The sequence below is a fragment of the Hylaeus volcanicus genome, chromosome 3 (assembly GCF_026283585.1).
Source record: "Hylaeus volcanicus isolate JK05 chromosome 3, UHH_iyHylVolc1.0_haploid, whole genome shotgun sequence".
Classification (NCBI taxonomy): Eukaryota; Metazoa; Arthropoda; class Insecta; order Hymenoptera; family Colletidae; genus Hylaeus; species Hylaeus volcanicus.
In genome coordinates, this window is record NC_071978.1 from 23,773,437 (window position 1) to 23,795,062 (window position 21,626).

Below are 21,626 nucleotides of genomic sequence, written 5' to 3' on the forward strand. Positions count from 1 at the left end.
AAAGCCGATATTTGAACCGTTTCTCTCGCCGCAAGGACCACCCCGTGGATCCTGATAACCGCGACCCCGTGTGTTCATTTTTCGGAGGCTATGCAAAGCTTTGATGGGACATCTGCCGGAAAGTGAAAAATGTTTCTTTTTTGTTTATACGAATGTTGTCTTTGAAAGTTGATAAACGTGTTCTTTTCGGGGTATTCGAGGTTTATTAGCGGACTATATTCGGAAAAGTCGATTGCAGATGAATTGAGAGAATTTTAAGCGCGATATGTAACTATTTTTGTGGTGATGGGACGAATGACTAGTCTTAGAGACACTTTTTTCAATTAGATGGAAAATATTTTACGTGGAATTAGATTTAATAATGCATAAAAGAATTGTATATAATTCGTATGTAGCATATAAGTAATGTATACAAGAATTTGAAAAATTTGGTTTAGTGTTAACACTAAACGTACCAAGTGGCATCAAACGACCTTTTTCAAAATGAATTCTCTATAGCTAAATAAAACTGAAATACAGTCAAATGACTCCTTATGGTAAGGATAGGCATATGTACAGTGCTAAGTTGCCAATATCAACGCTCGAAATCTTGACTTCTCAACCCTACGAAATAAAAAATTTCACAAATCTCCGTAACCAACAATTTCCCTCTATCTTGGCCACGTTGTCCAATGCTGTTTCACGATAATACATTAATAACGGAGAGGATTCCAATTCCCTGGTTCGGTTCCAATAAAAATCACGATGTTTGCGCAGCGTCTCGCGAGGAAACGGATTATCCCGTTTTCTTTCCGCACGAAGGATCGGGCGTTTCCGTGTGTATACTTTGGAATTGACCGCTTCTCGCCGGAGTCGTCGGACGGACATTATTTGTCCCGACCAGGCCACGGAAAAAGGGCAAACAACGTCGAGTGTCGATAGTACAGGACGAAATTGTGCCTCGAACGGAGGGGGTTGCATTAGAAGCCCTCGCGAGGCCTGGCCAGGAAGCTCGACATATTTCTCTCCCCACGGTTATATCGGCCCGCTGGAGAGGAGAAAAGCGAAAGGACGTAGCAAGAGAATCGGTAAACCGCGATCCAGAAAGCATTTCTCCGACGTATCCTAAAATAATGCCCGACGGAATCGAACAAAAGCGTGAAATATGGACTCAGCTCGCGGAGACGTCACGAGTCCCTCCACGGGATAACTTATGATGCCAGCTTCCTCTCTCCACATATGCGGCGGAAAACAGTCTAACGTGCTCGCGACGACGTTTCCTATTGTAATTTAACGGATGCGCCCGGTCGTCTACGAGTTCGCGACCACTTCGAGGCTTGTCTCCGCCCCTGAACGCTCGGAGTGTTCCTTTTCCGCGGAGTTTAAGAAAAAGTCCGAGTGGATACGCGAAGAAACATGACAAATCCTCCCGGCCCGCGGATGGTACGATTTAACGATTCGTCGCGACTTCTGTTTTTCGTGGGGGCGGTGTAATAAGATTAACAAGAAGTTCTTTCCACGAGTCCCGTGCAGAGTGGTGACTATTGTGGTGGCGAAGCCACGAGAAGCGAGCTCCAAGCTTTAGGGTCTTTCGGTAGACGTTGGCTGAAAGAAGAAGACGAAAGCGACTAAGTTAGATAAATGATTTTAAGATGGAGTTAAGACATTGTTGACCGGTCACGAGTAGACTCGTATTTGCACTTATATTATCGATTTTAATTTAAAAAAACCCAGGGTGATATAGAATATTGCAAAAGCTTTGCTCGTCGTGTTTAGTCCTGTAAAATATTTCATTTAATATTTCCTGTAAAATATAAATAACGTTTATTGGATTTTTTAAGCGAGGGAATGGTTTGGTTGCTGGTGTAGCGAACGACTCGATTCAAAAAATGAACTCCTAGGGAAATTGGAGTACAGACTTTGGTAGTAAAAATATGTTAAACGAACAATAAGAGCATCAGACGTCTCCGATCGTGCCCTTTGCTTACAAGTTCCCTCAAAAATGCTCTCCACTCTAAGCATTTCCCTAAGCAAGTTACCCCGAACATTCCCCCAAGCTATAAGACTCGAAAGATCAGAAAGAAACTTGCATCCAACAAACCGAAAGCTCTTGGCTCTCAGGGCAAGATTTAACGCGTCCGTGCTGAATGACGTCGTTTCGTGTCCAGAACAGCTCGCCATTGATTCGGCGTTAAATTCATGATCCTCATAAGGAATTCATCGTTTACCTCGGACGAAACTCGTCGTCGGCCATGAATACTTGTCCAAGCTGCTCTCTGATATTCCAGACCCGATCGATTTCGCGCAGTAAGGCCAAGAGTGCGCGTTTGTGCGGGGCTGTTGACCCCCCTCTCTCTCTATCTTCCTTTCTAGTTTGCTCTCTGCATAGGCGTAAATTATAATGCCTGGGCTTAGAGACCTCCGCTCTGACAAATTACAGGTTTGTTCTCCGGCCACCGGGACGCGCGTCGGAGATAGATTTCGTCGCTCCATCACCGTCGTTCTAACCGGACTCACGCGGGTATGCATATTAATTCAATTTTGGCTCGCCAACCCTCTGCATCGTTTGGGAAATACTCCCTCCCCGTCTCGCTCTAACTACCAAACCGTACCATCCGTCTGTCCCTTTCTCTAGCGCGCGCGGTTATTTCGTTTTTTCCCTATTTGCCCGATGTTACGGGTTATTCCGCGTTCGAAACTTTTAGATTAATTACCTGACGCTGGATCGCGCTGTTGCATTAATCTTGCCGCTCGCGGAGTCATCGACGTTGACGAGTTGTGTTGCGTCGTTGTCCCGACGGAATTGCTTTCGCTCGCTAGTCGTGGCGAGGGTGGCCGCACTTTTGACTGATTTGGAATTGTAGATTCAGGGGTTGCGGCAATCGAATAGCGGCTTGCAGCTCGACGATGATCATTGAGAAGATTCGCGCTTCGTAGCTCCTGTAAACAGGCAATCACTGTGACACTGGTGCACGTATGGAAGTATGCGTGAGGGGTTATTCTTTAAGTAAAATTAAACTTGGTTGTGTATTTGAAAATAGACCACTATTTTTCAGTGTATTTATATACTTATCGAGAGACCAAGTACAGACTCTCCACGTACGACCACTCAAAATTCAGAGAAACGATCGACGTAGTTTCGGGAGATCTAACGATTGGTCTAGCGTCGCCATTAAACGGAGCACCGCCGCAATAGAGAATAACGCCATTGTCGACCGAAATGGATCAAACCTGGAGCGTTCTCTCTTAATCAGGATCGTTACGTTGCGACGCTCGTCGGTTTATTCGCTTGCATATCGCCGAGGATATTCGTCCTCGAGTTTCGGAGGGGGTCGCCAACCCCCTCGGTGCCTTAAGACGATGCCGTTTCCGCTTCTCGTTTCCAGACCGGCCGCGGAATTAATTGCAACGACCGTGTCTTAATTGATAACGAAGAGCATTAAGATCTCGCGTAATGCGTCTCTCCCAAAAGCGAGAGAGCTGGAAAGACAGCGGAGGACCTACGAGAGAGACCGAGGATCCCCGTCTCCAGACAGTCCAGACTAACGGCGGACCGTGAAAGGGGGAGGTGAAATAACGCGGGGGCGTATTTGCATTAGCTATTCGTTTGACCCTAAAAACTGTCTGAACTGCACCGATGGCTGCTCGTAAAGTCCAGCAATATCGCGACGGAATCGCGCTCGAAATCCGAAACTCGACGGCTGAAAGCTCGTGGATTCGCGAGGAAATCGAAGAACGATATTCGACGTTCTTCCCGAAGCCACGAATGGCTCCTAATGGCGAAGACTTTCGCGAAAATACCAGTGGTAGTTGGTGAAAATAACTGGAGCGAGGTTGCGGAGATTAGCAACGAGGAGTGAATTAGAGGAGAATTCTTTTGGCTTGACACGAGTTGAAGTGGAAACAGAGGAACTTACGTTGTTAGACTATGGAGGTTTGATCCACTATAGCAAGAACCTCCTCAAGATTAATACTCGAATATCTCAGACCTCGTACTAAATAAAAAGAAACTTCCTCCGCTGTCGCCACACTTGTAGAAGTAAGCTTTCGAGATAATTTAACCCACACAACTAAAAATCCAGACATTCCATCATCCTATCGCATCCTGCATTTGCAGGATCAGGTCCAGCAAACTGTAGCTAGTAAACCGTCGAATCGTGGCGTAAAAAGTTCGTGGCGAGGAAGGGTTCACGGCTTACCTCGCCCCTGGTGGAATCGATCCTTCGCGGAACTCCTCGGCGGGGACGGGGGGGTTCCCTGGGTCGCGGAGGTTCCGCGGGGTCAATCCTTCGGGTGATCGCGTGTCCTCGGTCGTAGACGTGACGAATACGCCACGGCTGACCGCACAATGTATCGGATTTTACGACCAGCCACCTAGAAAAGGAAGAACAAGAAACCGGGGGAATGAGGGACCAGTGGGGGGACGGAGGCGGGAGCGCGGGGCAGATTTTATTACGTTATTTTGTTAATGCACTCGGCCCCTTGATCCTTGCGCCTCGAACGTCACCGTCGACGAGGAAATATGATGTCCCCACGGTCAGAAAACGGGCCATGAAAAGCCTTTTTATGCCCCCGCGGAATTTCACCTCTGCTTTCCCTCTCGTGGCCGACGAAACCCTTTAAACACGGCGAGACTGGTTTTCTGGGGGTAGGGAGGGGAAGTTAATAAAGCGAGTCGCGACGGGGACAATAAGACACTGATAAGAAGAAAACATTGTACGGCGGGGGCGGTATAAATAGGAAGCGGGTAGCGAACGATGTCGTAAGCAGTTGCCTCACGTACGCAATTTTTGCCGCGAGCGTTGTGCCCCTGTTGGAATATTACCAGTACGGGCGATTCGGCGGCTGTAGACCGCGGGTTGCATGTTTGCACGGGGCAACGCGTGGGTTGTTCTTTGGGAACGGTTATTAATTCTACTCGTTGCTATCGCCTCAAAATGTATACAAGCGACATGTACGTTGGAGCAATCTAGAGACGCGGTAGCGTCTCGATGCCAAGTTCATGAAAAATTATACAGCCACCCTGTATAACGTGGCGCTACCGCTATCTTTTACAGGAGAGATGGTCCATTCTAACCTAACTTAAAATTTCTTTCATTAAGGGTGCGCAGGACCCAGAGCCAAACTCCGAGTTGATTTCAGCGACAGTTGCGGAAAAAGTAGGAAACTCCGGGACAAGGACAGAGAGGGCGATACAACAATTACAGGAGAAACGAGGACAGGACGATTAGGCTAGCATGATTCTTGTCAAGGATTTTGAAGCAAAGAAGCAATATTTTCTAATAATTCTGGTTTCAAAATATTCCTTATACCTTGGCGCATGCCACTGTAAGGCCCGATTTTGGAAAAAGTGTTTGTAAACAAATTTATTCTATAAGAAAAAAAGAAACCATACTTTTATTATTTATAAAGTGAATATATTACCCATATTTTATCTTATTTTTTTAAAAACTTTGCGTTATATAAATATATTTATTTACCGGCCCCTGTCATCTCTCTTGTTGCGTTCTCGCGGGTGGAGGCCGCGTTAGTAGTACATCTCTTGCCGCGGTCCTTCTGCGGCGTCTATTTTGCCGCTGCCGCCGCCGCCTGTTACTCTGAAATTAGTATGACGGAATATATTAATTTTAAGTACTAATAAAAAATTATTGACATAATTTTGGTTAACGATTATTTTTAAACGTACCACATTCTTGCGTTGGCCGCCATGGCCGCCGCGAAAGTTGGCGGTGGCGGCGGGGGTTCGGTCATGCCCGCCGCGAAGGCTGGTGATGGCGGCGGGGGCTGCGGCATACCGAGCGTGAAATATGGCGGTGATGGTGCCATTAGAAATGTCACTCCATACTGTTGTCCATATCTGGTATTACTGGTTATCCCAGAAGGACAACCTATCAATGCCGTACGTAACTGTTGGAAAAAGAAATAAAGATTAATATAAAGTTTTTACAATATTTTTCAATTACTATAAATAAGTAATCATACCTTCCTCCAGGCTACTCATTCTGTAATAAAACAAAAAAGAATATTAAATTGTATACTATATAGATATTCAAACAAAGTTTCAATTATTTAATAACATACGCACGCGAAGTGTGCACCGAATTCTTTAATCAGAATTTTTTCCTATGTAAAGAAGGATATGTAGAACAATCTCTGAAAGTAGGAACGCGCAACTCTCTCTTGTTTTCGAGAAATAAATATTAAAAAATATCTAAATTTCGATTGACGAGTGTCGACCGTACCCGTGTTGGGGATGTCATAGAAACATCGTGGCGCAGTCGGTGGAGTGTCAGGTTGCGAAGTGAATATTTTGCCCTGGACGCGGTTCGCTCCCGGTAGGAGACACTTATTATTTTACGTTTTGGTATAGAAACTACCTTTCTATTGTATACAGATTATTTTAATAAAATATCGTGTAATTTGTATGTTTTTTATCGCATTGAAAAGGGAGTCAGGATGTGGAGAAGGGTTTCATCATATTTTAGTGCAACTTTTTGTTAACTGAACTTTTTGTTAAATGAACTCTGCTTGCTTCTATTGTATATAATATCTGTTTTCGATATAACGAACACGATGTGTGCTTTCAAATGCGTCCAATAGTAAACACGAGGCTGTGCGCGATAACGCTATGGGTAATGATATTGTGTCAGGGGAAACAGATGATACATCATAATTCTCGGTTGAAAATCGAATAAATAGCCTGGGTGGCTATGCGTCAGGTATCGATGCGTCGCGGATAAAGCCGACGCTCTACTGCTATCTACGCGATGGAACGATGCCGCTATCCGATGACTTTGCATCGGGAATGCACCGTTTCCGACGCTTATCGGCCCTCTTTACGGCGTTACGGTAAAACACGCCATTAGAATCCACGAGCAATCGGGTGAATCGAGAAAATAGAGGTGAAGGAACGAACAGGTGAGGTTAAATAATTGAGAGGCGGCGAGAAACGCTGAAACTATGCGACACGTGGATCTGAATTATTAGCATGTAGGGCCAACCTCAGCGTGCAAACATCCTAATCGTACTTGATTTTATACTATTTAAAATAAACCATGGACAAATATATTAAACTATAATAAAAGGTAAATAATACAAGTATTCGTTACGTGTATAGTTACGACGGCAATTACAGTGGGATTGTCAGCGCGGTTCTTGTTGAGCAAAGTCGATTAAATTTTAACAGGGAGAAACGACGACATCGTACACGAGTAGGGTGCAAACGCGACGTTTAAATAATGCGAAGCATAAAAGAAGAAATTGTCGTTGCGAACGTGGGTAATATCGGCGCGCCGATAAAGCATAACGAGCCGCGCTCCAATTTGCTCCCCCTTTTCCAATTTTTCAATTTCCATTTCACGTTTCCCGGCCGCCGTTTTTCCGCACGAAAGGGCACAGAAAAAATCCACAAAGCGGGTCTCTCAAATTGGCCGGGAAAGTGAGTCATATTTCCACGTACGACGACGAACCTATTCCAGATTCTGAAACGCTCGGCGGAAGTATCTTACGGCGTGCGTGAGCTGCTGCGAAACATTTACCAACGGTGTGTGCACATTTAACATTCACATCGTTGGAAAGAAGAACATCTACCAAGCACACGTAAGAAAGTAAAAGTGCGATATTGCGAGTGGGAGGTAGGTAGCTTCAAAACTCGAGCTACGGAATTCTTTTTTTTCAGTTTTGAAGCTGGGACGCGAGCAAGAGCGCGATAAGTCGGAACGAAACATTGTTTTCCGAATGCTGGGAAAGTCTCAAGAAATATTCTTTCCCATGATAAACATGTATAACTTCTGATGTACCAGTTTTTGGTATTGCGAAACTTAGGATTAAATAGTTAGGAAGACAATTTTGATTAAATATCAACATATAAGGGAACATAGTTTCAATTAAACACAGTTATATCGGTTGTGTTTTTTGCATGGACACACATTTATTAAAGTTTTGTAGCAAAAACATGGAATGAAAAATGGTGAAAATAACAATTATGACGATCACAGTAGACAGAAACGTTCAAACATACCGTCGCGTAAAGTTAACGTTACTGACCCAGTTTCAAAATCTTTCCACACAATGTGTCTGGGTTGAAGATGAATAAATTATTATTCACAGCGCCCTTTTGTGAGACCGCTTTAATTATTTCTTGGCCCATAATACCGCCGACGATAGCGCATGCTGGGCTGACTTGTGCGTATACGTCACCCCTGAATCGACAAATTTTATAGATTTTATTACATACATCTGAAGACTCAAATGCATCGAATCATTAGTATTTAATACATACTCAACGAAAGGATTTAGTTTATCTCCGAGATCGTATTTTTTTATGATTTCTGTAGCCTCTGCTATGAAATTCTCGGAACCTCTTTCGCTGGGTGATGGATCTTTGTTGTATTTTTCACGGTAATTGAGCATTACTAAACATGAAAATATACTTTGTAAAAGTATTCAACACATATTGTTAAAACGTCTTGCTTGAACACTTACTTAACATCATATAATACATTTCTGACTCTTTAGGAATGGAAGTCTTTGGGACATTTAAAATTGATTCAAAAGGTACAAATATATCTTTACGTTTCTCTGTCACAGTTATATTTTCAAACTTCTCTTTGTCCATTGGCTCACCGCTCTCTGAGAGTTGTATCTTTTTGGTTTGTACTATGTCTCTGCAAAACAGGATTATAACCTATTTTGTGGAATTATTTAAACTAGTCTAACAATCCTTTAACTCTTTCACTGTGAATAAACTATATGTACATAGATGGTTCTATAAATGTGGCTTAGTTTAAAAAATCTGGGCATGAAGCTTTTTATCAAATGGATCTCAAATCAGAAACAAATACTTTCCTAAGCTTGAAACTATTCACAGCACAGCAAAAGGATTAATATAAAATGTTACTTCACTTACTCTGCATATTCATGGACTTTTAAATCAGCAAAAGTATAGCCAAAAGTTCCCCATACATCACCAGCAAAGAATTTCACGTTATGCTTTCTACATATTTTGTTAATTCTCTTCATTTGTGTAATGGTACATTCCGATGCACAAACAACATCAAAATTACAGAAATATGCATCTGGCTTATCCTCTACCTTAGATGTGTCAGCTTCAATATTAACCATATGATTTAAATTTTTAGCTCTTTGTAAAGATGCTTCGGCCCTCTATAAACATAACCTTGCAAGGACACTATATTTGATAAGTCTCTATTATATCAACTATTTACTTACATTCTTTCCTAATGTATCTCTAGGTGTTAAAAATTGAGAGCACCGATCCTCAACTGTTACATTTCTATGATCTAAAAATGTAACTGCTTCCACACCTGCCAGAATAATATTTTTTGCTACTTCTGCTCCAAAACCATTTAAGCCTATTAATAATACTTTGGCTGCTCGTAAGCTGTAATTATTTTATATTATACAACAGTGATCATATTCATTCAATACGATTGAAATAATAGCGAATTTGTTGTTTAGACTTTGTAGGTTAGCCTTTATAGGTTAGGAACTAATATATTTACCGTTTCTGTGAATCTAAACCCCACAAACGGATTTGTCTGTCATACAACTCTGCTTCGTGATCTGTCAATTCAATGTTTTGATTCTTGTCCTCAGCCATGTTATAAACGATGATTTATTACTTAAAAACTTATTACCTCCAAAACTTCGTCTCAAATAGTGCCGACAATTTGACCGACTGCAATGCAGCCAACGTACAAATATATTATTTGAAATATACGATGAAAATAAACAACACTGTGTAAAGTATAAATTAAAATACTGGATAAAAACAATAGGAGAAAAATCTACGATCTACAGACAGACAAGATAATTGATAAAGAAAGGAATATAATATATCGGAGTTGAAAGTATTTATGTTGGAGAAACTGTTGATTAAATGACAGGGGGGCGTTAAACCTTTTTATATATTGCCATTGTCATGCGTACCCTATGTGTCAGTGTAAAATATTTGTGTGAAAAACAATCAGAAGAAACGTCTGTATATGCCAGCATATGACTTAACAAGACACGAATCGTTAGTCATGAATATACAATTAATCTATAACTATAACCTTGAAGTTGGACAGTGAATGTAAACAGTATAATAATTACATCAATTCGAGATAATACTTGTACGTACAAGTACGTATATTTGCAAGATTCATTTCACGTTCCAAAAGATTGAAATGTAAGTGTAACATTATCATTCATTTGTTCGACAATACATTTCTCAACTCAATAATTTATAAACACAGCTGTGATCTTCATAGTTTCATACTAGCGCCCTCACATGTTGATAACAAAAATTGTAAACAACAAGTAATGTATTTTAAATTGGACTTTAAATTACGAAAATAAAAATATTCGACGAAAATTGTTGTATCTGCACATATCGAATTTTTAAATGCTAAAGCAATGTTTTATAAAAGGTGATTATAAATTTGTATTTTTTTATGGTAGCCAAGTTTATCTAGGAGATAAATCTGAAGTCATTACAATTAATACATGAAAATAATTATACACACAAGAGCAGAGATAAAAAAATCCAATCAGAGGTGCTTTTGTAATTTATCATTGACCTTACGACCTAAATGTTGTGAAAGCTGACCCTTGGAATATATTGTTGACTAAAAAAAAATATCATTGACCTTTCTTCGTATCACAATAGCTACATAAATGATACAATATAATTTTTTGGTTTAGTTATGTTACTTATTTCTTACATTTTAAAACTAAGGATTATTATGTTTTTCCAAAAACAGATATATGGATTACCACATATAATGAAAAGCTGTTGTAAAAGATATGAATATGCCTGAAGAAGAGTATGTGGAGAAAACATTTATATATAAATTTCCAACATGTACAACAAATCAGGAGTACATATTGGAAGTACCATTAAAAATTCCATATCGTGGTTCTATCAAAGAACTCATGCACCGTTTAATGTCATCATTCAAGTTACCATGTTATGTTGAATCAGATTTACTGAAATCACTAGAGCATACTATTAAAGAGCTGACATTACAATACCATGATGAAAAAGCAGAGAAGGCTCTTGAAAGTGCTCAATTGGGAAACTTAGATATTGAGGAAATAATAAAAAGTTGGGAAAAAATTTACAAGCAACAAACAGTGGAATATGCTGATCCAATTGGAACAACTGATGAAGAACTCTTTGCTACTGCATATCATAGATTGGTGCATTCTCCATCATTAGAACCTATTTTGCAAGCAGAACATAAATTTGGAAGAGAAGTTACTGAAGTAATTCAGATGAGAGACACACATTATGACCAACTCACACAAAAGTTAGTATTAAGATTGTAGTGTATACTTGATATCATGTGATCTTTATACTCTGCTACAGCATAACAGAATGCTTTGCTTCTTTCTCACATTTTGCTCCCTGTATCATAGTAGAAAAGGAAGGTCTAGTTCCACATAATAATATTTGTTGCATAGTAATGTGTGTAACACAAATTATCGCTTCCATTGACCTTACTCTGCAAATGATCAGTAGCCTCAATACAACGAAGATTACAATTGAACATCAACGTTCGTTTTTATAATTCGATCGTAAAACAACAGATTAATTTTTGCAACTAACACGCTTTTATCATTTGACTCGACCACAAGTTGCGAATGTAGCCGACACTCTTTATCTGTTTTAATGCTCGATTAATTAACCCGTCGATTATCGTAAGAACTTACAAGAGGAAAAGAAACCAAGAAACATCGAAAAAATAAATTGCAGGCAAACCGATGAAATGCGCGTCGCTGTCGAAACTCTCGAGGCTGGGTCCACCGAAAAATCTATAAACGAGATGGCGGGACGACACTTCGAGGAACAAAGTTTATTGCAAGGTCACTGGGGATCAAGAGTCGACGCCTTGAAATTAGAACAAAGGCGTCAATATCGTAATTGGATCATGAGATTATTGGAAGAACAGCAAACAAACATGCTACCAACTCCAGTGTAGGTTTACTCAAACGAATCGTCAACCACGCAAACGAAATTAATCATCTTTATAATTATGAATTATTAGGGGTTCTCCGATGGTGTCTATGCCGTCAATTCGACCGGCGTTAGACAATTTTGTTCACAGCGAGGACAAAAATACAGCGGACTATCCAATCTTGGAGGAAAGTTTCACTATACATTTAGGCTCCCAGATGAAGCAAATGCACAATATACGTATACTGACCGGCGATGTATTAGACTTTTGTAGAATAAAGAAGAGCGAGTCAGGGTGGGTCAATTGAAATAATGTCATGGTAATTTTTCGGAAGTGAATTAAGGAAAAATGTTTTCTCTTACGAAATAGAATGGATCCCACCCCACAAAGATTGCAGACTGCTTTAGGATTGTACTCTAACGACTTGTGCGGATTGGTACTGCTGAGTGACAATCATTTAGGAAGTTATTCGGGCATGACAAAAGGTAGTTAATATATACAGTAAGTGTGATAAGTATTCGTACAGGAACCATTTATTTTAAATGGGTTGCTGTACGAATATTTCTTACACTGACTGTAAGTGAGGAGTATATGACTAATGTTAATTATAAATACTGAAATTTTTTAGAATTATGCTCGATATGCCAGTTGACGACCGAGTTCCATTTTCCACCGATCGATGAACAATTGGAAAAGATTCGAGATGACGTAAAGGATGCTGTTGCCTGGAGGCAAGCGCATCACAAAGGAAACGACTCACATGTAGGCAGATTAGGGTCACGAAGTAATAGAGGTTAACACCTGCTATGTGTTCAAGGTTACTCTGATTACGTGTTATTTGCAGGCGAAAAAGTCAACGACTAGCAAGAGCTTACAAACGGGCGACGTTTACATCACGAGGCATTCAAACTTGGCCCAAGTCCATGTAATTTTTCACATGGTAGTGAATGACTCATTGAGGTCTGGTAAGTTTTCAACATTTCCTTGGATGTATATCGATTATTTGCTTCAATAAGAATTTTTACATAAATTACAGGTGATATCAATTCGAGACACCCCGTCATCTTGGGATTGAGAAACATTTTGAAAACTGCTTGCTGCAATGATGTGACCACGTTAACCATCCCCGTGCTCCTCGTACACGAAATGTCCGAGGTACAGTATTTTTATTTCTTTGTAATCTTTCACCATAAAGTAATCGTCAACATTACAGGATATGACCGTGGCATGGTGCACGAAAAGAGCAGAGCTCGTTTTCAAGTGCGTGAAAGGGTTCATGATAGAAATGTCATCTTGGGGCGGCGCAGAACTGAAGAATCTGCAGTTTCTCGTGCCGAAGGTAAATTAATTTTCTTTGTCACTACAGATTTATATTCGAGAATTGCTGTAGTCTAAAGTATCGTACTCTTTTATAGGGGATGTCCGAAGAAGTGTTTGGTACTCTAGCCACGATGTTACCAAGTATATTCCGAGTCTCGAATCCATTGGTGTTCAAAGCAACGAGCACACCTCAAACTCCAAAAAAATGAACGACCATCTTGCCACTGTTATCATACTCGTATTAAGAATAATAAAATATCTGTTACTATATATCACACCTCTTGTTAGCCACCATCCACTAAAGTCGAAAATGAGATACAATTCCGTGAATAAATGTTTGATAATCGACCGGTTTTTTTTTCTTTTTTTATAATATATTCAAGCAACTGACTTTCCTCGACCAATAATCACACGTTTCTCCGCTGTAATTAATCTTGCAATAATAAAAAACTAAGCTGCTGACGCAATGTCAGTGCCTATCAATAAAATTGAGTTCAACAATATCCCTTCGAAAATACTTGCGCGTTAAGCTTTCGCAAGAACAACATTCGATCTTATATTTATTCAATTTTGTCTTTAAAAGCAAAACATACGATAGTGTCCAGATAAAGAAAGTAATTACTAACACAAAAGAAACAGATACATAAGTTACTGTGCATCCTCGCGACAAATGATAATCAACATTGTACTATTTATAGTAAAACGCATATTAGAGTGTTATCATAACTATAGTCTAGTCGAAGAAAGAATGATGCTTGGTGCCACAAGCTTTGTTATTTTCTATATGACTTCTATAACAATGCATGTTGTGAAAATTCTATCTAATGATACTATGTTAGGTTTTAAATAAAGACTATTTGACCTAGTTTCGACACAACTTGTGATATGGTTGATCGCATAAATCACTTATCAATCTTTTCACAAAGCAAAGTGTGAAAGAATTTCCTGTATCGCTACGAATGGCGGGAGGCCTAAGCAGATTCCTCTCTCGGATCGACTATAGGCGCGTGGCGCGGGCGTTATCGTTGTCAACTGAACTTTTATCTTCCCGTGCATGGAAGTTCGTTGATACATATCAACGTTTCCGTCGACAGTGGCATAATTTGTCGCGTATCTCTTTGAGCGAAGTGCGAGGTACTGGTGCACCATGTCTCTTCTGTTTACTAGTGATTAGCCACTTGGCTTGGAATCTCAGGAGGTGCAACTTATCGCGGTCCAAACGGTATTTTTGAAATTGCATTCTAAAGCTTGCCCTATTAAACGAATTTAACTGTATATTTTCTATTCAACGTAATTGCAGAATTGCATTTCACTTCTCCACTTTAATATTAAATACTTTAACGTGCCGTGCTGGAGTATTTGAAACTTATTAGCTCAGGAGTAACGTGGATTTCTTTTTTCCCCAAGTTTGCATTATTCCCAAGTTAATAACCCTATTACAGCCCCGTTATCGAAGTGTAGTTGTGTAGTCTGCAGATTTAAATAGACGCTCATGGCCCGCGAGAACGCAGATTAAAAGTCAAGCCGAGTGGTTAATGCCCGCGGAGTTACGACGCGAACGCGAGATCAACGACGTGGTGCGATATCATCGTGCGAATATAAACTAATTGAAAAAATCGTCGACGATTAAATCGATTGAGTTTCAAAAAAAGAAAGAGACAGAAGGCGAACACAAACCAGAACCGCGTACAGGGATCAGGGGACGTTTCATCGCGCCATATCTGGAAAGAGGCGCGTTAGCCTCTCTGAGATTTTAAATTAACCGAGAACAGATTAATTAAAGAAAGGACATTCGGTGAAATTTCCATTTCGTTTGAACGATCGTCAGTGAGCTGTACATGTTCCTTGTGTAAAGTACTAACGATGAAATGCTCGATGGAAGTGTGCGCAAAACTTAACGAGAGGCACTCGAAACGGTGAACCAGAAAGTTAAAGAGAACACGGTAACGGACCCTTCGAATTCGGGATGAAAAGTTTGACGAAAGAAAATTTACGAGAAATGCTTGGTGAAGGATTTGAATTGAACGTGGAGGGACATTCGATTAAATTATTGTAGCGTATAGAAACTTAATCAGATGGTCAGAGACGAATTTTAATTGAAGGAGATAATTGTTTAGAGAAAGGGAAATTTGTATGACTTTTTTAATCGAAATATGTGGTGAACGAATATGTAGATTGTTGTTTGTGCGATAGGATTAAAAGTGCCTTTGCAATTTGTTATAGTCTTTTCGATTATTTATATTTATGCTTCTTCTCGTTCGATTCGTCATTGAATTCTTTGACTGTAATGTAATAAAGAAATTGTGTATTGTAATTTTTGTGTATTCCTTTTCTTAAATTTTCATTTTCTTCATATTCTTCTCGCGAAACGTAATTTGTTTATTGCATTACAGTTCGAGAATTTAATAAGCTAAAGAGAACCATGAACACGAGCGATCGAAACGTCTTTCTCGCGAAAAGAAGTAAAAATTGACCGAATAGAAGATTGCGAAATCGAGAAAAAGAATTAATAAAAGAATTCAACAGTTTTACAGTTTGACACCTGGACGGTCAAATGTGCACCCGCTGCAACGAGATCGGAAGAGTGCTGAGACTACGTACCGCAGAATCAATCTGGATCAGGTTTTTTTCCATTTGCGAACGACTTTATCGTGGACGAAGATTACATTTTTGTGATGCGCGGGGGAACATAAACATATGTAATTATAATTAACGCTTGGATCGACCTAAGGCGCGAGATAGAAAGCCCGTCGGCATCGTTCTCGGATTGACCGACGCGAAACGACGAAGAAAACAAACGGGGAGGGAAATAAAGAAGGGAAAAAAGAAAGGAAAAAGTCGCAATCGTCGCTGGAGCAAGTGCATCAGAATGCCGAAGCCCCTCCCGATCCCCTCTTAATTCGGCAGTGGGATCGCGAGCAGAGTATGCCGCGGATGAATTCGTTGCCATTCCAGCGGAACGTTGTGAGAGAAGCATAAGTTGGACGACTAGGCCCAGTTTCGAGTGCAATCGAAATTGCATCGCGTCGTTTATCCGGCTATCAAGATAGAAGATAAATCAACCGCCACCTGGACAATGTGGTGCGGGACGATCACGGTTATCGCCTTAATTCTGTCGACAGCCTCGGCGAAGACGGTGGGTTCTGTCGCGTAGGCTTTTTACAATTTTTCTTTTACTTATTAATCTTGTCGAATAACGATTGATGGGATCATACGGTGACACGCAAATCGAGAGATTTCAATTTATCGCTGGTTCGCGGTAGTAGCGACAGTATTTCTCAAATGGGGCACGCGGGACCCCTTAGGGGGCGGGGGGGGCGGGGGGGGGGGGGATGTCGCAATTTAGCAGAGGAGAGAAAAGTGTGTTGCGTAGTGCAATAATAAAATATTTTTCGATGCATTCCTGATTAAAAGTACCATGGGAGAGTTTTGTGTAACGAAAACGTTGGAAAGCTTAAAATCTGATTAAATAATTTTTAATCTTTTAATCTGACAAGTCACGAGACTCGGCGATAAGTGTTGGACAATTTTTGTGTAACAGTATCTGTTAATAGATTAAAATATAAACAATTAACAGACGCGAAGTTTGAGAAATATTGCTCCACGATATCAAGCTGAAGAAATATTAATTTTACCATCTCGTTGTTGGAACAAACGTTTAATAGAGTGGAAATATAATTGTTATCGAGGAAAAAACGATGAAGGAACAGACATAAGTTTCTTTCGTCTTGGAGAAAAGAAAGTCCATCATGGCCGCGCGACGATTCATATTTACGCGCCACTCACCCCGCGCGGGAATGACGCTTGAGAAAACTATATTTCGTTTGAAACAGGAATTCTTTGCTAATATTCACCACAAATGCTTAACCTAACATCATCTGATTAAATTCTAATTGTTTGGTCATCTCGTGTACCTTTCGCAAGTTATAATCCTACATTATTACCAATTTCTATCGTAAATTGAAAGAAATTTTCTTTCGATAACCCCTCAAGCCGAAAATGTTCATAAGCATGTAATATGTCATACGATAGGATTGTTTAACGTATAATATTCTTTATTTTCTTACTTTTGGCGTTGCAGCTCGATCTGTCAGGCAAAAACTTGAAGAAGGAGGACTTCTTCTTGAATCTCCAGTCGCAAGTGTCCCTGTCGGAGATCACCGATTTAATTCTTCGGAACAACCAGTTCGACAGCTTCCTCGATTGTTCCACTAATCTTCCGAGCCTCAAAACATTGGATCTGTCGCACAATCACCTCCAACGATTCTTCTTTCTCTGCAGAGAAGAATATAATTTGCAGGTGTTAAACGTGAGCCACAACCAACTAATGTACATCGACGAATACGCCCTGAACGACCGAATCCCGAAGCTCCAGATACTCGATCTCTCATCGAACAAACTATCGATTGTCAACGAAACGATGCTGGAGCACTTCAAAGTAATTGTCTCGCAATTTTCTAACCTGAGATGAGCGAAATTTTTTTCTACGTAAACATTATTGGAAAGATTGTTTTATTTCATAAGACAACTTTTAATTTGTTCAATAAAAAATCTAAATTATACGGTCATATTCTGTTACACGAAAATATAGGTTATCTAGAATTGTTTGAATAAAATTCTGCTCATCTCTTGTAACATGCGAAAGAAAGAGTCCGTTTCGATTGAATATCATGTAATTTGAATTGTTACCCAATTGTTTATAGGTTTTGGAATACCTTTCGTTGGCCAGCAATCCGGTATACGACGGGATACACGACAAAGCGTTTTGTAACTTGAAAGCGCTGCGATACTTGGACCTGCGCAATGTGTCAGCGCCACAGTTCACGTCCGAGTTATTCAAAACGTTAACTAACTTATCCACCCTGGATTTATCATCGAACCCCATTTCGTCGGTTCCGTCGTTACCGGAGAGCCTGGTAGAGCTCGACTTATCCAACACGCAACTTTCGGAAATACACAAAATCGATGCGCCTGGGTTGAAAGAATTGAAGTTGAATTACATGCAAAATCTGAAGGAATTGTTACTCAACGAATTCGAAAATCTGCACAACTTGGAAACGTTGCACGTGGCTGGCTCGAAGAAATTAGTGCATATTAAAATGTCTCCGACCGATAAAGTTATTCTACCGCGATTGCAGCGCCTCTCGGTACATGACTGCGCCCTTAAAACTCTGGATTATAACTTACTGCCGGTATTAAAGAGAACGCCGATTTTGAACTTCGAGAGCAACCCTTGGAACTGCGACTGCAAAATGCAATGGATAGTCTCGTTGAACGCGACCAAGACATTTAGTCGGGATATCAAGTAAGGAAATGGGAGGAAAAGTTTAGAGTTCTTCGATGGTAACGAGTTTCTTTGATGTTACATAGATGTGACAGTCGGTAACTCGGCAATCAGTTTGGTCGCGTCTTTAAGAGATGACACTGCTGATGCCGTGAGACTGGCTACCCCTGCAAATTTAAATACTTCGAATGCTTTACATACTTGGAAAAATTAAAATAAAGCTTAGAAATATTTAAATACGATTCAAATTCAAATCGTATCACTATAAAAGACTCTTGGAGACTCTTTAAGACTCGGTTGAGCGATTAAGATGTGAATGAGGATAAAAACTATCTTCAAGCTTTCCTATACTTATTTATCTATATTTATCTATAGTGTACCTATATTTATATATAGGTACCTATATATATTTATATAAATATATTTATATATATTATAATATATTTAATAATTATGTATATACTATAATATATATATGTATCCTATATTTATTTACCTATATTTATCTATAGTGTACTGTAATAAAAACGAATCAAGACTTATTTTATAATTATAAAGAAAACCCGAGCATTGAGTCGAAAACATTTTACACATCGCAACGAAGAGTGAAAGGACTTCTCATCCCATTGAATTTTTTCATTGTTAATTGCGTATTTTTACGTTTTCAGATGCCGTACTCCCCCACGGTATTTCAAAGTATACTTGAGCCAGATACCAAAGTACGAGTTGGAGTGCGAGACCAAGTCGTCGCTGTTCTATCCTATATTGTGGGCCTGCGTTTTGATTCTCGTCGTGGCGATCGTTTTGGTGGCAGGGTTCTTCCTTCTGAAGCGACCGATCGGTCACTGGGACATCAGGCGAAAGAACAGGGACACAGTCACCTACAAAAACGTCGACGAGTCCTCGAACGACATGGTGAGAATTCTGGCGGTGGGCGAGACGGGCGATCGCAACGAAGAATGAGCCAATGGACCGAACGAACTATACAGTAGAAACGTATTAACTTAGGGTAAAGCGTTAGAGACTTGAGAAACGAATGCACAAAGTGTCGCGGTTGTACAGCTTACATATCTCCACTGTTTTTGAAAATTTGCGAGGGTCACTCTTAACGGACTTCAAGATCATCGACATTTTTGTTATACGTATATTTTTACTGGCGCGACGTTGCATTACATAGATAAACTTAACGAGTTTTAATAGCATGACCTTTAAATAACCCCGAAATAAAATTGAAAATACAAAATGGAATGTATTGAAAATATTCGCTCGTGCAATCGAGAACAGTGGAAATATCAAAGGTGCTGAAGCCAACCACTTGATGTGGCTATACTCAAATCGGTAATTTTGTCCAAAATGGTGTACAGGGTGTTTTAGAATTGCCGAGAAACGCATCTTGAACGGTGGAATTGTATTATTATTCGTGACAGATAATTCAAAGAAACGTTGCCCATATCTGAGTAAATGGTTCTTTACAGAAGGATCGAGAAGTGTTGAATTTATGAGTACTTAATGAAATAAGCGTTGACACCGCGAAAATAATAACTTCCTCCAAGAATTAATCTAATCCGCGCGAAGATATCGGTACGAAGGCGTCGAAGTATAAACTACGAAGCCGTTGACGCTTTGAACTCTTCAGATATCGCGGTATCGCTTGGAAAAAGTCCATAATATAAGAAGCACGATGAGTTCACGAACCTACGCCGATTAACGCCTCTTTCTTTCCAACATTTTATCACCGTTCGTATTCGTGTCGCTGATTCCGAGGCATCCTGTCCTGCCAACTTTTCTGTATCTCGCACATATACGATAACCGTGGTGATTTTTTCATAGAAAAACAAATTGAATGTACAGAATAGATTTTGTACAACCTCCTGCTATCGAGAACATTACTTTAAAGTGCTCGATTAATTGTAAGCGATTCCGATAGTGAGGCTAGTTTTAGAAAAATTAAGCTACGTCTTAAGTTTAGATACATAATTCTAGTTACATCGTTTGCGCGGCTTATTTCCTTACATCTCTCGCGACGAATGAATTATTATTTTGCAACGAGTACTATCGTATAGAGACCGTCGATAGGTTTTGTTGAATCGCCACGCGTCGAAACGCAGAGTAATAGATTGTAAATACAGAGGCAACGTTCAGCCACATCTAGAGCATCCCTTTAAACGCTATGAGCTTCGAGTGTTCATCGTCTGGAGTGCCCTTAACAATGTGGGGCCTCTGTGAGTCGAATAAAAACGTCTGTTTGTCGGCACCCATCGTGGTGGTTTTCCGAAACCCTTTCCTACCTCCTCCGGTCGCGAAACGAAATGTCTGTTCCCCAGCGCACAAAAGAAAAACGGATACAATGCGGTGGATGGCTCATTTCCTCCTGAAGATTCACTCGTCGTGAAGTACGATTCCACGCATCGGCGGGCGCGCGTACCTTTTTCAAAACGGGACTAATTGAAACTCTACGAGCTACTTTTGCGAGGAATTCGAGCCGAAGAATTCCCTGCGTTCTTTCATTGCGCGACGAGAAGCTCCTAGCTGCTTTATGAATCGAAGTCAGAGTTGCACGAATTAACCGTGAGGCTACGAGGAACGAGATTAAAGAATGGAAGAGTGTGCCCGCTGCGTCGTAAGAACGGGAGCTACAGTTTGTTATAGTAATTATGGAGATGCTACTCTCGAGAAGACACGACAATGGGCCACTTGGAAGTGGTTGGAAATCTAGATAGGAAGAATCAATTTTGAAAGGAGGAGTTGAGGTTTTTCAGATTTTCTAGACCCTTGTTGTTTGGAGTGTTTAATGGTTTATCTGAAGCATCAAGCATGTAAGGGTTGGAGGCACTCAAATATTAATTAAAAGGACCAGAGCTCTTTAAAGTATAGACATGAATATGAGGCATTCGAGATTTTCTGAATTCTTACTGCTTGTAGTGGGTGATTTTTCCATGTAAAGCATCAAAGTTTAAGGAATTTTAATATTAATTAAAAATATTGGAGTTCTTTGGTACACATGAATATGAGGTATTTGAAATTTTATAAATTCTTACTGTTCGTAGTGATTAATTGTTTTTTACGTGAAGCAAGAAACA

The 21,626-nt window shown here is 40.2% G+C and overlaps 3 protein-coding genes across 8 annotated transcripts; 2 read left to right on the forward strand and 1 right to left on the reverse strand.

The window, feature by feature from the left end:
• Positions 1-5,382: 5,382 nt before the first annotated feature.
• Positions 5,383-10,257, reverse strand: LOC128874260 (SUMO-activating enzyme subunit 1). 4 transcript variants are annotated; one of them, XM_054118814.1, is made up of 9 exons: positions 9,504-9,742; positions 9,211-9,382; positions 8,888-9,144; positions 8,464-8,645; positions 8,261-8,393; positions 8,026-8,180; positions 5,962-5,981; positions 5,666-5,886; positions 5,383-5,576 (listed from the first exon to the last, which is right to left on the reverse strand). In XM_054118814.1, the coding sequence occupies exons 1-7, from the start codon at positions 9,599-9,601 to the stop codon at positions 5,977-5,979; spliced, it is 1,002 nt and encodes a 333-aa protein (XP_053974789.1). In that variant the 5' UTR covers positions 9,602-9,742; the 3' UTR covers positions 5,383-5,576; positions 5,666-5,886; positions 5,962-5,976. The 4 variants fall into 4 exon arrangements, with proteins under 4 accessions (XP_053974789.1, XP_053974788.1, XP_053974787.1 ...); XM_054118813.1 differs by lacking the exons at positions 5,383-5,576; positions 5,666-5,886; positions 5,962-5,981 and adding an exon at positions 10,124-10,257 and having other exon boundaries at positions 7,876-8,180; positions 9,504-9,679; XM_054118812.1 differs by lacking the exons at positions 5,383-5,576; positions 5,666-5,886; positions 5,962-5,981 and adding an exon at positions 9,931-10,065 and having other exon boundaries at positions 7,876-8,180; positions 9,504-9,679.
• LOC128874257 (protein C12orf4 homolog) lies at positions 9,991-13,726 on the forward strand. Of its 3 annotated transcripts, none has more exons than XM_054118807.1 (10): positions 9,991-10,125; positions 10,746-11,294; positions 11,741-11,962; positions 12,033-12,236; positions 12,312-12,427; positions 12,571-12,704; positions 12,787-12,907; positions 12,979-13,097; positions 13,156-13,281; positions 13,358-13,726. In XM_054118807.1, the coding sequence occupies exons 2-10, from the start codon at positions 10,789-10,791 to the stop codon at positions 13,469-13,471; spliced, it is 1,662 nt and encodes a 553-aa protein (XP_053974782.1). In that variant the 5' UTR covers positions 9,991-10,125; positions 10,746-10,788; the 3' UTR covers positions 13,472-13,726. The 3 variants fall into 3 exon arrangements, with proteins under 3 accessions (XP_053974782.1, XP_053974780.1, XP_053974781.1); XM_054118805.1 differs by having other exon boundaries at positions 10,030-10,171; XM_054118806.1 differs by lacking the exon at positions 9,991-10,125 and adding an exon at positions 10,276-10,412.
• Positions 13,727-14,285: 559 nt separating this feature from the next.
• On the forward strand, positions 14,286-20,767 carry LOC128874259 (leucine-rich repeat neuronal protein 1-like). The gene is made up of 5 exons (XM_054118809.1): positions 14,286-14,484; positions 15,789-16,398; positions 17,344-17,700; positions 17,966-18,567; positions 19,215-20,767. The coding sequence occupies exons 2-5, from the start codon at positions 16,339-16,341 to the stop codon at positions 19,507-19,509; spliced, it is 1,314 nt and encodes a 437-aa protein (XP_053974784.1). The 5' UTR covers positions 14,286-14,484; positions 15,789-16,338; the 3' UTR covers positions 19,510-20,767.
• The last annotated feature ends 859 nt before the right edge of the window (positions 20,768-21,626 follow it).